This window comes from Melospiza georgiana, chromosome 4 (genome assembly GCF_028018845.1).
Source record: "Melospiza georgiana isolate bMelGeo1 chromosome 4, bMelGeo1.pri, whole genome shotgun sequence".
Lineage (NCBI taxonomy): Eukaryota > Metazoa > Chordata > Aves > Passeriformes > Passerellidae > Melospiza > Melospiza georgiana.
Window position 1 is genome coordinate 22395814 of NC_080433.1, and position 14259 is coordinate 22410072.

The window sequence follows — 14259 nt, forward strand, 5'->3', positions numbered from 1 at the left end:
CTTTATAAACAGAAATTAGACTGTTCTGTTTCACTATTTGGAAAGGCTAATATGCCTAAAATAAATTTCCCTGAATCTCTCATTAATGTTTTACAGTCAGTGTTGACCAGCTGTTACAAAAAACCAAAATGTGGATGATTTATATCCCAGAAGAGTCACTCACCCCAAACCACATTTTCCTGATGGAGCTGACATTAAGAACTATAACCACTTCCCCTAACTATATTCTTTTCGCAGGGGAAGAAGCAAAGTGCAGGTGATTCATATATCAGCAATTTCTTGCTCTGCATTAACTTTCCTTCTGTCTTTATTAGCAGGCTAATACTGACTGCATGAGTCACCAATTATCACCTTCAGCACCAGACAGGAACTAAATTATCACAGTGATCACTCCACAAAGCAGGCATCACACCATGTTTGAGGGGGCCCAAATACCTCAGACTTTAAACAGGAAATTACTTTGTCCTCCAGATTTCATGTTATGAAGAACCAGAGTTTCTGGGATGTAGGAACTTGTCCAGCCCAAAAACTCTCTGGACTTGCACTTATCTATCTTTTACAGCAACAGATAAGCTACAGTCTATCAATCAGTGTATCATGTAGAGACAAGATGGATTGCCTGTCCTTCCTCACTGACAATGGAAAAAGCAGGATGCCCAGACCATGGTTATACTTCCATGTATGATCACATGAGGGGAAGAAGATCAGCTCCTGCTTTAGTCCTTGCATGGTGTGTATTGTTACTGGTGGCTCCCTCATTCTGGAGCTCTGGCACGTGAAGGAACAAAACTCACTTGAATAGCATTTACAGAGCTGCTTCTAGATTCTCACTATCATCACAGAAACCTGATTATTTACAGGGAGCTTTTATAGCCTACTATTAATGCTCTGCATAATGAAAAAATAAATTCTGCACCAGCTCTTTCCTAACTTTTCTTGAGTTTTTCCCTGGTGTCATAACAATTAGTTCAATGGGGAAACCTCTGACTGATACCACAGTGAAAGCATGTCATCACACATGAAACTCATGAACAAGGTCTTTCCAACCATCTCTAAATACATCGTGAAAGGAATGTTTCTTTTTAATATTCTGTCCCTGTTTTTAGCAGGTAAATCAAAACCTGGCAACTTCCCCATGTCGGACACAATCCTACAGTGTTATTTCTGCTGAATCATGTGACATGAACCGTGCTAATCTCAGCTCTTCCCATCCTGTCCAGCCTAAAACCAACCTTTCACTAACTCCTTTGTGCCTAATCACACAGTCAGGGTGGCTTCTCAAATGATGGATAGAAGTACCAATGAGAAGCAATGGAAAAATTCTGAATGGCACATATATATTCAGATTGTGGTTTTTCCTTCGTGGATAAACAAAAAAGATTTAAAATACTAATGCTGTTTTGGACTTCATAACTTTTACTTATTCAAAACCCATGCAAATAATAATGTATTAATAAAATGGCATTTTCTGCACAAAAATTTAATTGAATACATCATCCTCCTCTTTCTTTCTCTATTGATGCATGCTCATCTTTCTAGCCTTTCCTGTGAGTTTTTTAAAAAGTAAAGCTACAGAGTTTAAATGTCATTTCCCCAAAGTGGGACATGGTCAGTACTTGGAAATGGTTATGCATCTAATTAGTCACAGAATACATAACATCGGATGATTTAGGTAACAAATCATGACATGCACAGCAAATGATATAAAACATACTTCATTTGAATTCCCACAAAATGCCACCATTATCCCTTCATAAATAGTTTCTCTCAGGCAAAGGTGAGCTTAGAAATCTAACCCATTTTTTTTAGTTCAAATCTTACAAATGCTGTATTACAGTCAGTTACCCTGAATGATTCTGGTCTAAATAAGATAAGCCTCTGTCCCATTCAGAGCATAGCAAATGAGAGGATCTGAACATAAGACTCTCTGCCTGAGGCTATTCCACTACCCCACTTGGATTTTTACACTTTAACAGGACACTGGCATTCCTACTACTAAAAACAATGAAACAAGACATTTCTTCTGATCCCACCTCAGAAAACAGAAATCTCACAGGTGTTTTCCAACCTTACTTCCTATGGAAGTACAATTAAAACCTGCAGTACAAATGACTTAAGTATAAAAACAACAACAACAAAAAAATGCACTGGAAAAAACATTCTCATTATGTGAAGAGTAAGGTTAATGAGCTATTACCTTGGCAGGTCCTTTCATCTGTGAGCAGTTTATAGCCTTTCTGGCAGCTGCACTCAAAGCTGCCAACCGTGTTTCGGCAGAAATGGTCACAGCCACCATTGTTTACCAAACACTCATCAATATCTGCAAGAATGAACAGCAAAGATTTAGTTCATGATAGCAAAAATTTAATTTGTGACAGCAATTCAGTCGTTCAGGACAGGAATACAGGAATACTCAGATCCCCAAGGAGGCTGCTGTCCCTGTCAGGAACCAGGCTGGTCAGATGTGTCCCTCCCAGACCTATTTCACAAGGCTTACAAGGAGAGCTATGGCCTGATCTGTTCAGGAGATAAAGGTGTTTCTCTCAGAACTGGAACCAACAGATAACTCAAGCTGAGTGAGGTACTTTGGTGTTAAGGAACATTCATGGGAGCTTCTCTGTAGATGGAGTGCTCTGTCTGACAGCAGACTTCAACCTGGGAAGGATGTGAATAGTTTTACCTTGTATAGGAACTAACAAAACATAAGAACACACAAAAAATTGAGGAAATAAATATGTGAAGTAAAAGACACTTGAATTCTGAAGAAATACTTCCATCATCCTTACACAAACAAATGCAAGGATAGATTTTCTCAGAATGAGCATTATATGTTATTTTGCTCATTATTCAGTGACACAGTGACACAGAGTGTCACCCATTTTCATGTATCAAACTTTTCTCACTTGGTGTAGCAGAAAAGGAACTAACTCTGAGTGCATGTGAAATGTTGCTTCTTCAGTTATTCTGAAGAACAGAGCACCTATTGCCTTCATTTGAAAGCCATATATATATATATATATATACATAAACACAGTATGAAGGATAGCTCAATTGCTCTTACTTCAAATAGTGATTATGGAGTGGACTGATGAACTTGATAAAACCTCTGTTCTGAATTTCATACTGATTATTCTACTTCCCACTCCTTTTAAGTTCTCCTAAATGTTATGAAGATCTGGAATGACCAATCTCTTTTCCAATCCATAAAAGGTTCTGAAGTAAGTATATAACAGGCCACAAAACATCATTTGAAATACAGAGTATCTTTCCATTCTCCCCCAATTATAAAACCATGTATTTACATTTTTTTGAAAAAGGGGGAAATAAAAGTACTTTTACTATTTTTCAGGAAAAGAATAGTGCCAAAAAATAGCTCTTTTAATGAATGCATATAGTGAAGAAGTAATATGACATCGAGCCTTGGCTTCCCACTTCTGGAATTGAAAACAAGATCTTTTAGGGAACTAAATGGAGAGCAATGTTTCCTTTTGGAAAGCTTCTTGCTATAAGATCTTTGAAACTTTGAGGTAATAGCTGGCCATTTAAAGAGTAAATCTTGCAAAATGCAAATCTAGATGCCAACAGGTCTTACATATGAAGATGGGAATTTATCAAAACCAGCAAGAAGATGGTGAATGAAGGGCATGCTTTAAAAATTATTTGAATTCAACAGGATTCTTAGTGAAAGTAATTCATTAATTTTTGGAAACATATGATTCCAACACAGGAACGAGGCATGGTGCTTACCACATTTCTGCGTGTAAAATATAAACAGCAGCAAGAGGAGTGAGGCGGTAAATGTAAAAATTTGAACCACTGAGAGGGAAAATTCAGCCATCATTTCTAAAGAGCACTTTGTTGCACACACATTGACAGAAATATGTCCAGGGCTCAAATAAGCAAGAACAATGTATAGTGTTATAAAGGTTTTCTTATGAGTTGCACTGAAGGCAAGGAGATGGGAAATTTGTTCTCAGACCCTCTGAAGTAATGCTGCTGCTTATTACTTTTGTGTCTGGCTCTGCAGAGGAGTGGCTTTTGCATTCAACCCAATTAAAGAATGAGGGTAAATTGCAGGCAGCAGCTGTGGAACACCCTGAGTGCTTTGTGCAAAAAGCAGCTGAAATCTTTGTGTCTTGGGTAACAAAGTTCTCAAAGTGCCCCAAAATCAGGAGTCTGTTTGTTGTCTGTGGTGCTCCAGTTCTGGCATTTGGCTGGCCAACTACAGATAACCCTGGGCTCCCAACCTGATAGATCTGGTGAAGAACACACTGAGGTCACCGTTTGTAACACAAGGAGACTGGAGGCAACAACCCTTTTGGTTTGGCTGTGATCATCTGCGCAGGTCAAGACTGGCAGTGAAAAGACAAGAACTTTTGGCCCAATTCCGGCAGCCTGGCATTTCCTTTTGTAGAAGTGATTCCTCCCAGCTCCCTAATGTGCAACTGGGACTGTGGCATGGGTGTTAGGATGGATTACCACAAAAAGTCCCATCCTTTAGCAGAGCACAGGTGTACCGAACTACAGTTTAGCATGCCCTGACAAAACTGTGGGACAAATGGAATTGTGAATTAAAATTACTAATACGTTATGCATCATAAACACACAGAAGAGTCATCCATCATGAAGAAAGTATCTTTTACTTGTCATAAGAACCACATGACCTTTGGGCTACTCTGCTGCCTGAGACTGCTTGAAGTAGAAATTACTTGTAGCCTGTCAAACACCATTCTGGAGTAACGATTGATGTTTTTAAATGATGGCCCCTGGATTTCACATGTTAAATTCCAAATTCCAGTCTCTTTTCTGTGTCTCTCACGACCATAAGGGGCAAAAATGAAACCCTGCTGGCATCAGAGTGTAGGTTTTAGGCTGTTAATACCTATAATTCCATTAACAATGCAGCATATTAGCTTTACACCAGCAATTCTTTGGAATTCTAAACTAGGATCTGAGTAAAACCTGTGAGAGTCCACAGGAAAAGAAAGTATTTATTCATTTCTTCTAACTGGAAAACATGACATGACCTTTTGAAACAGGGACCATCAAAACAGAATAGAGGTCAAAACTGTTAGCTGCAAAAACATTCTAAATAACATAAACAGTGCCAATGTCTCTGCTTTCACTGTATTTCTTTCCATGGTCATAGCGAGACTGACAAGGCATGTAAAAATTATTTCACTCTGTGGAGAGCAGCACATTGCTGCATTTCACTTGGAAGAGAGCAGTATCCAACTGTATGTATCATGTCTAGCTGGTTCAGAGAAACTGCAAGAAGTCTGTATCCCCACTATTTTTCTTTCCTTGGTCATAAATAATATGTGTTATGAGCCATGTGAAAATAAATTATTCCACTGCATGAGAAGGTAAGGCCACATTTATATTTAAACTCACTGGTACCCAACTTTGTCAAGTGCCTCTTTGAACTTCACAGAGGGTAAGTGTGTCTGCCTCTCATGTTGGGCAAAAATACACAGTGGAAATCCATTGTGGTGTCTCAACCAGCTTTGACATTATTTAGTCAAATATTTCCCTACTATTATTGGAACTGTCTGTGGAGCAGCCAAAAACCTGCTGTCTTCAAACAGTTCTCAAGTGGCTCCTTGAGATGCAGGTTGCGGAAAAATAGCTCCAACTTCCCACAGGCTCTGCTCCCCTTTATCCTCAGAAATGCAGGAGGATGTAAAGAACTGTATTTCCTCTGTGGGGTTGCACATAAAATGCCCTGATGATCCTGTGAGAGTCATTTCAGACCAAGAGGTCTGATGGGCTTTCAGTGTGTTGGGATTTATCCCAATGCAGTGAGTCAATATTGTTAAATAATATCTTGTTCATCCAAGCTCATGATCTGCTACAAAATACCAAAATAGGACACATGCAGATATGAAAACACAGGCCAGTGAGAAACTGGAGAAGTATTGAAAATTATGGTCAAAACTATCAGGTGAAGTTATGGTGTAACAAGCAACTCATCACTCAAGCCTCCTGTTAGCTCTGAAAATAGTTCATCCAAGCAATTAAATACAAACAAAAGCAAAGATAAGATTTGCAACAAGGAAGCTAACACCTTCTTTAAAGTTGTAATATTTGAAGAAAAAAACCCCAATTGCAAATATCTGCCTCTGGAGATGGAGCTCAGCAACACCAACACAAAAGCTGTGTGTCCATGTGAGCCCAGGAATGAATCCTGGGTTTATAGAAAAATAAACAAAAACAAAACCCATAATATAATTATTGTAATAAGTATATTAATCTATAATAAGAGATTCTCGTATTTTTTCTGAGGATGTCAAAATGTGAGGGAGGCAGTAGAATCAGCTTGAAATAAAAATATAGAAACTCAGATGCTTTGTGCTAAGTTGCATAGCTACAATGCTACAATTTGACTCGGCTAAGCAAGCAGACTGTTATTTTTCTTTCCATGATCTTGTGAAGATTATTGGGAATGCCTGCTCCTGTTCCACTTGCACCTTTTTTAAGCTCTGCTCAGTGTACTTCATGCTTGAAAGGAGCTGGTTCTGATCAGGGTGCATGTATGCACTTGTGTATGCACATATAAACCGGCAGAGATTTGCCTCACTGCATACAGGCCAGGGAACAAATTAAAAAGCAGGGATTTTAGGTAACTTAGAACTTAACATTTCACATAAGCTGCTTAAAGGCAACTGAAAGGGTAATCAGCATGCAATCTTCACTTAGCTGCTGAACAATGATGGAGATGGAGGTTTCCAGAGCCTCATCACAGGCGGAAGTGAGGATCCTCCTTTCAATGGCTGGACAAATATTTGAACTGATTGTGTCTGTCTAATCCTTCACAGATTTAAAATGCTACCTAGCTCCAGGAAAAGAATATACTCCCAGATCAATCTAAAATAATTCCTGAAACTTCATAAGCTTCTTGTTTTTAATAATGAAAGCCAGCGTGTTGGAATTAGTAATGCTATTACCAGTATACAGTGGACATCAATATAAATACATTTTCTGCAAGGTACGCTGGTTTGCTAGTTCTTTTTTGTTCCCTGATTTCCCAATTTTCTCTTGCTTTTCTTCCCTTGCTCTTCCTCATGGTTTTACAAATCACCACTGTCCCCTAGAAATTGGAACTATTGATGCCTTGTTGACACAGATATTAGTTCCCTGCTGCACACAGACCACAAAGAATAAAGCAGCCACAAAACTTTTTAACCCCATGCTGGAGGTAGGGAAATAGAGGAACAGAAAAAATAACTAACTCATCCACACTTGAATCCAATTTCAGTGTACAACTCAGCTGGTTACCCTGGGGTGCCAATCAGCACAGGTTTGCACAAAACACCTGGCTCTGCATGCTGTTCTACATTACAAATATTACAAAGCCACCAATGCTCAGACTGAAATTTTTTTGATATTTGCCCTGCCACTTCTCAATAAAACTTGTAAACACTCAGGATTAACATAAGCAGAAGCTACCAGGCTCCACTTGCAATACTCTAAATGTAATATTGCATAGCATCTTAACTAATGCATGCCAGGGATATCTCATTAAGGTAGAAAGATAATTTCATATCCCCAGATCAGTGGATTCACTGGATCAGTGCCACTATGAGAAAATCTAAATCAAAGTAGAGCACAGGCTCTGCTCTTCCATCCAGAAGCATCAAGCCAGCTGTTGTGGAGTTAGTTTCCAGGGAGTTGGAAGTCCTAGTTCCAGTTTTACAATGGATTTATCCAACATTTGGGCAAGGTGTAACACTTCCCTGCTTTATTTCACTTGCAAAATTGAGGATCGGTAATTATCACTCGGCATTTTCAGGACCAATACTTTCAAATGCAAATTATGGAACAAAGTGTTAGGAAACCAAGTCATTTGCTGTCAAAATTTTAAAGTCAAATTACAGTTGTTTTAAATTTCTGGTCTGGGCTTCAGAATGGTTTGATCCAGCAGCAAGTTCCTTGCTGGTAGTGCTTTGCACTGGAAGATTTTGTGAATCTCTGCAGGACTGTTAGGGCCATGTTTACTTTAGGAGGTACAATTTCTGTTCCAACACTCCACCTGAAACTGCACAGTCCATTGTCTCTTGCATGTTTCAGGGAGGAATAATTCTATTTATGCAGTACCTTCCACTTGAGGATTACAAAGGACAGCAGCTTATTTTCTTCATTACATTAAACCTACACAACACTTCTGCAGGAGAGATACATTTAATTAATTCCTCTTTAACAAATGTGAAACGGAGGCAGGTAGGATAGTGTGCAACTTGCCTGCATCAGATAGCTACAAAATGAAATAAAGCATATATTATAGCACCTCTAATTTGAGTTCTGTGCTTCAACAACATCCTCATTTTCCCTCACACAGTGCTAATTAACTGTAAAGTATGATAGTCATTACTGAACTGAAGTTCCACTAAGTAGCAAATGAAGATTCTCTGTTTAATTAGCTTTATAGCTGGGTTGTGGGACAAGGCATTTTCCTAATTAACAGGATTAAATCTAGACTGGGCAGACAGGAATGAATGTAATTAAAATTTAATCTTCCTCATCCTGAAAACAGGCTGCCCACAAAATAGAGAGCTTTGTGTAAATGCTCTTAGAGCATGGAAAGGTTGAGGCAGGTTTCAACACATTTCCCTCATGTCACTTTCTCAATTTTCACCTGTTATCTTCGCAATTTCACGAAGAAACCTGTCTTCCAACACAGATGGTAATCTGTCACATATGGATTTAGGTGTCAGCTATTCTCCTCCAGGACATATCCACTCTGACATTATCCACCAACCAATCAATAAAAGAGTCTGCCAGGCTGCCAAGAGATCAATCACCTTGTAAAACAAACATTATGTCCTATTATTTTCTTATTACAGTTAATTAGATTTATAAAACACAAAAACCTTCACAGGTGAAAAACTCAGAAATGCTGTCATAATAGGTTAGGCCCAGATTTCTCGTTTGTAAAGGGGAAGGGATTTACTAAATCTAATGTGAAAAGAAAGGATTTTCATTTAAAATTTTTGCTGAACACTGAATTCTTTTCTAACCTTAAAAACATGTTAGTGCAATGCTACAAACGCTACAAACCCAAACAGTGCAAGCTGAGGCTGTGACACCAGAATGTGAAGGGAACTGGAGACATGAAGATACAGACTGATAGTCTTTTCAGTGTCTAGGCTGAGCTAAATGTTAAAACTACCCCTCCTCCCCAGTGTCCCCCTGCCAGAAACAAAGATGAAGCTCACAGGAATCCCAGGAAATAAAACTACTTTTCCTCCTCCCGTAACATTTTATCAATCAAAATGCTTTTGTCCATCAAAATACTCTTTATAAAACATTGGAGAGGGAGAAATAAGTGTTCTGTTCAATCTCCCATGTGTACTTGGGGACACCAAAGAACGTGTCTCTGTTTTTTACAGAGCATGTGGAAAGTGCAGGAAATCAGATTCTGGGAAACTCGACTGCCCCTGTGGCCACGTGGGTGAGTACAGGCGGATCTGGAGGCTGTGGGTAAAACAGTGGGAGAGAACTGTGCAAATACTTTGGGCTGACTGCTTACCTACCTCAATTATTCACACAGCCACTACCACCAGAGTAATTCCATGAGCAATGTAATTATTCACACAGCCACACCACCAGAATAACTCTATCTGTAATGTTTATGCAGCAGGAGCAGAGGCAGAACAAAACGGGTTGCTGCAGGTTAATAACAAGAATAAAAGAATTATTCAGAGTTTCTTAAGGAGTAAATCAGACAGAACTATGGTTGACATCCCTGGCCATTTTCTCTGTGCTAGCTGTCACTAAAAAACAAGGCCTGGCTTTTACTGTATTTAATTTTTCAATATACTCTGAATGAAGAGCAAAGGGGCAAGTGAAATAACTGCACTATTGGACCAATATATAAGAATCCCTAAGTTTAGTGTATGAACTCAATTTACATTTACCCATGGTTGTTTTCATTTACCCATTTACCCCCTTGGAATTATTAACTGCTCAGGAAAGCTCTGTGCTTATTTCCAAGAATCCCAGTTTGCTTATAGAAAAGTGTTTATTTAATTAAATAAAATTGGTATTAAGGGCAGTTAAAGGTACTGATGTTCTCTCTAAAATCCCAGTGAAACTGTGATAGCTTTCCTGGGATAAAGCTACTCCTTCTGAAAGGGGCACTTGAATACAATTAGTCCATGATAATTTAAATAGCTCTTAATGAATCAAAGAAATTTGAATGCTGACCAAAAAATTAACCCTCCAAAAGTTTTTGAAGACACTACTTCAAGCAGCCAGGGATCTGCTCTGTACCAGGGAAGATAGAGGCATCACTGAGAGCAGGATCTAGTCATATTAAAGAAAGGAAAAACAGATTTTATAATGAAAAAGGCAATGATAAAATAATGAAAAAAGTGATTTAAGTTTTGAAAGTTGGAAATTATGATCATGTGAGTAGTCAGCTCCCAAGTAACAGAAAGCACAGAACACTTTTCCATAATATACTGTGGTTGTTGATCCTCAGGGGGCTTTATATTGTTGAATAAATGCAAGGTCTTTTCAACAACTGAAATGCAAAATATGACCCTCTGAAGCATTAATTTAAAGGATTTGGCATTTTCAAAGGGGAGGTTCACGAAGACAAATAACAACTGCAAGTTTCTAGGGAACAGGGATATTGCCTAGTCATGAAAAAACCCCTAACTTAGTACACATGAATTTATTTTGTGGGGATAGATGAAACCCTTGGGAGGGAATGAAACAGAATGATTTACATGGCAGCTGACCCAAGTCTGCAAATTTTAAATGGAAGATAATTTGTTATATTATATTTGTCTGTCATGAACAAGTCTACAGCAGACAAATGAATTGTATCTCTTTAAACAAAAAAACCCCAAACCCAAGGCCCAGCTGAAAACCTAAAAGGCAATTCCCTTAAAAACAGGGAAGGGGCAGTGAAAGTTTCACACATATTCTTGGTTAGATAAATTTGCAGCAGCAGTTAGAAGGATTCTGCTCTCCGTTCTCTCTCTCTCTCTCTCTCTCTCTCTCTCTCTCTCTTTTTTTTCATTCCATTTTCTTCTTTCTGACAAATTTTGGCTGTGTTGATATCTAAAATTTGCATTTCTTTTTTATTTTTTTTAATAATGGGTTTATAATTTGATTTTTCATCACTGAGGTCGAAACTTCAAGTGTCTCTTGGAAAGTCTGAATCAATTATGTGTCTAAATCAGTCACATACATACTCCTCAGTGCGTGTCCAATTGCTCATTTTTCTGATTGCCCCACTAGGCTTCTGACCACTGTCACTACCTACCACCAAGGGTTTTCCATCTTATTCTCCTTCAAATCCTACTCATTCACTCATTTTCTGCTGGCAACTAGTAGCTTTTCCCCCCTCTCCAACATCTCTTCCACAATTTATGGTTTTACCATGACCTCTTCTGAGGTCCAATATTCCACCACCTCTCTTATCACACACCAACAACAGTCAACTCCCTGTTTGCTCTAAAAAAGTGGGGGAAAAAATGGAAACCTAGTTTTGAGTCACTTCCCAGTCTTAGCAAGTCTAGAAACAGCTGTTTCCAGGGCAGCAGGGCTGGCCCAGATGGTTGTGGTTCTCTCTCTGGACACGACACAAAGCTTTTAATGAGCTGCTACAGCTGCCTGCTGGATGCTGCTCTGTTTTCCTCACACTGGACTGATCCTGCATGTTCTTTGTCTTGAGACCTGGACAACATAGATGGAATAGCCTAAAATGACTGCAGCCTTAGCAAAAAGGCCTTAATGTTAGCTTCTTTAATTCACATTTAGGTAGTTATTTTGAAAATGCTTTTGTAGCTACCAGGGAACTCCTGCTCTCATCCAGTTTGTGAGTCTTACCCACCTCTTCTAAAACAAGCATCTCTTCTGATAAGCTGAACTCGATTATTGTTCTCCCATTGGCTACTCAGTTTCCCCTCTCTCAGTCCTGATGTTTATGATGGTTTATTTTGGACACAGATGGTCTCACATCTCACTTAAGAGTCATATCAAACAAAAAATAACCTCAAAACTGCCTCTGTATTTTAATATTCCCTTTTGGCTTTATCTTTTCATTTGTCATTCCTAGCAAATAAGTTCCCTTTGTGTTTTCTTCTCTCATCAACTCCAAGCCTACCTGTTATCTCTCCAGCATGCATGTGGTTGATTCATGTGCCAAAAACTTCCCTGTAGAAGCATTTAGTGGGTCCAATAATAGGACTCATCTCAGGGCTTCCCTCAAGTGTGTGTTCTGAAAATCTTGCCAGTACTCAAGCCCTGAACAGGACCACTGTTTTCATGATAGAATTCCTAATTTTCCTCTCATTTAATGTTGTTTTTTTACCTTTTTTTTGGTTGGGCAGACACATCTATTGTTTCACAGAATGAAATCACCCAGTGGCTGCCTTCAGTTACATGTTTGTCACAAATGCCTCTATTTTTTTAATCAAATGTTTTTTTCACCTAAAGAGGAGTCCTGGGAAGGGGAAGAGACAGGGTGATTGAGCTGCAGCAGCATTAAAAAAAAAAATCTGCTGTTTTCTGCAGTTGAGCAGTTTGGGATTCACACCAGTCTGCCTTTACCAAGAGTGCTTCCTGCTTGCTTCCTGAAAATGGCATGTGGTCTCAAAACCCTTTAACTGTGCAGAATACTGGCTAATGGTCAGAACTGGTTTGTCAGAAGGATTTTAAGGAAGTTAAGCTATTTTAATGGAACATTTAATTGTACATTTAATCTGTGCATCACACATAAATAGAACAGTATTATTTTAAATTAATATTTTTGTTCCTCCTAAAAGCACTAATCTAACTACTGCAGAACCCACATTTTCACTACTATCATTCTTGATCTCAGTCTCATGTTCATGAATTAATTTAGGCACCGGCTTCTCGTGCAAGGCAAAGGTGGCCCTCTGTTCATGCAAAGACATAAGAGGTTTTTTTTATTTATTTTTTCCCTTGTTTTTAGGCTATAAGACAGACCTCAGCCAAAAGATTCGTATTTGCCTTGGGATCAGCATGGACAGGGCAAAGGTATTTTTTGTTCTGACATGTGGCTGTAGTGGCTTGTGATTACACCTGATCTATTTTCTGATAGCTCTTCGCTTGCAGGTACAAAGAAGCCAACTCAAATGGGGCTTATCTTTGAACACACACTTATTACTAGTGGCAAACTCTGGGAGGGTAGCTGCTGTTACTTGAAAGTAGAGTTGTGTATGAAATCTGATAGAAGTAGAGTTGCTTATAATGAATTATGAAAACTAGATCTTGATTTGATTATCGGGAAGTTTATTCTTGGCTGAAATTGATGAGAAGTAGGGAGAAAGCCATCTGGGGGGGAGGAATGGCTCAGAATGAACCATTTCAGTCAACACATAAGGGTTGCTAAAAGACAACACATACTTTAATAGCAAACTTCTAAACCTCTACCCTCTGACTTCAGACAGCTTGTGGACTGGCTTTGACAAAATAATTTGATAAATTCAGTTGGCTTTGGCCTGCCACTGAAAAAAATCAAGGCACTCTGATTCCCCTGGAGAAGGATGTTTTCAGAGGGAGGAACACTGAAGAAAACCAGAGAGGGACTGAGAATTTGTCCTGCACTGACTTCCACATCTGAATGGACAACATAGGCTCCTAGCACCACTATATTAACATTCTTTCTTATATTTTGTTTCTATCATTGAGCTCAAGGAGAGGCACTGTGTTCCTCTGAGGGGAAGTGGAAAGGCTAACCCAGTTCAGAGATATTGCCACAACAAGTAAAGTAGGTACCCCACAGGTTGGGATTAAACAATTTCCATGTCCTTAGGAGCATGTTATTGCAATAGGAGATGAGTTCAGAGGGTGCCAGCTGTCCCATGTTATTTCCCAATGCACACCTCTTTAAGCTTGTACAAATAGGAGGTAGCTGAACCATATGATGTGAGACCTCTAATCCCACCAGGAATTACCAAAGGCTGTGCTTATTTTCCCTTGGGGTCACCTATTCTTCTGACTATATTCTAGAACACACTTCACTGTGTGGGATTCCTGAGAGAAGTAAAAGGCGTGAGGTGCAAAATCAAATTTGATGCCCCTGGGGGCTGATGCATAGGAGAGAGGATGGGGATTCTAGTTGGGTATCCGCAGTGGGGGTGACAGCGGCCTTGGGGATCAAATGAAGAGTCACACAAAGTGAGTCTACACAAAGGCTTGAGGATGACAACTTCTGTTTTAAAAAATGAAACAGCAAATTTCAGTGCCTTTCCTACTGAGGTTCTTGACTTGAAATCCCAT

At 39.1% G+C, this 14259-nt stretch overlaps 1 protein-coding gene across 1 annotated transcript in view; it reads right to left on the reverse strand.

The window, feature by feature from the left end:
- Positions 1–14259, reverse strand: part of SCUBE1 (signal peptide, CUB domain and EGF like domain containing 1) — a 190323-nt gene that overhangs the window by 42615 nt on the left and 133449 nt on the right. The window contains exon 9 of the mRNA XM_058022515.1: positions 2198–2320. Within this exon, the coding sequence (XP_057878498.1) occupies positions 2198–2320 (123 nt within the window). The remainder of the gene's footprint in view (positions 1–2197; positions 2321–14259) is intronic.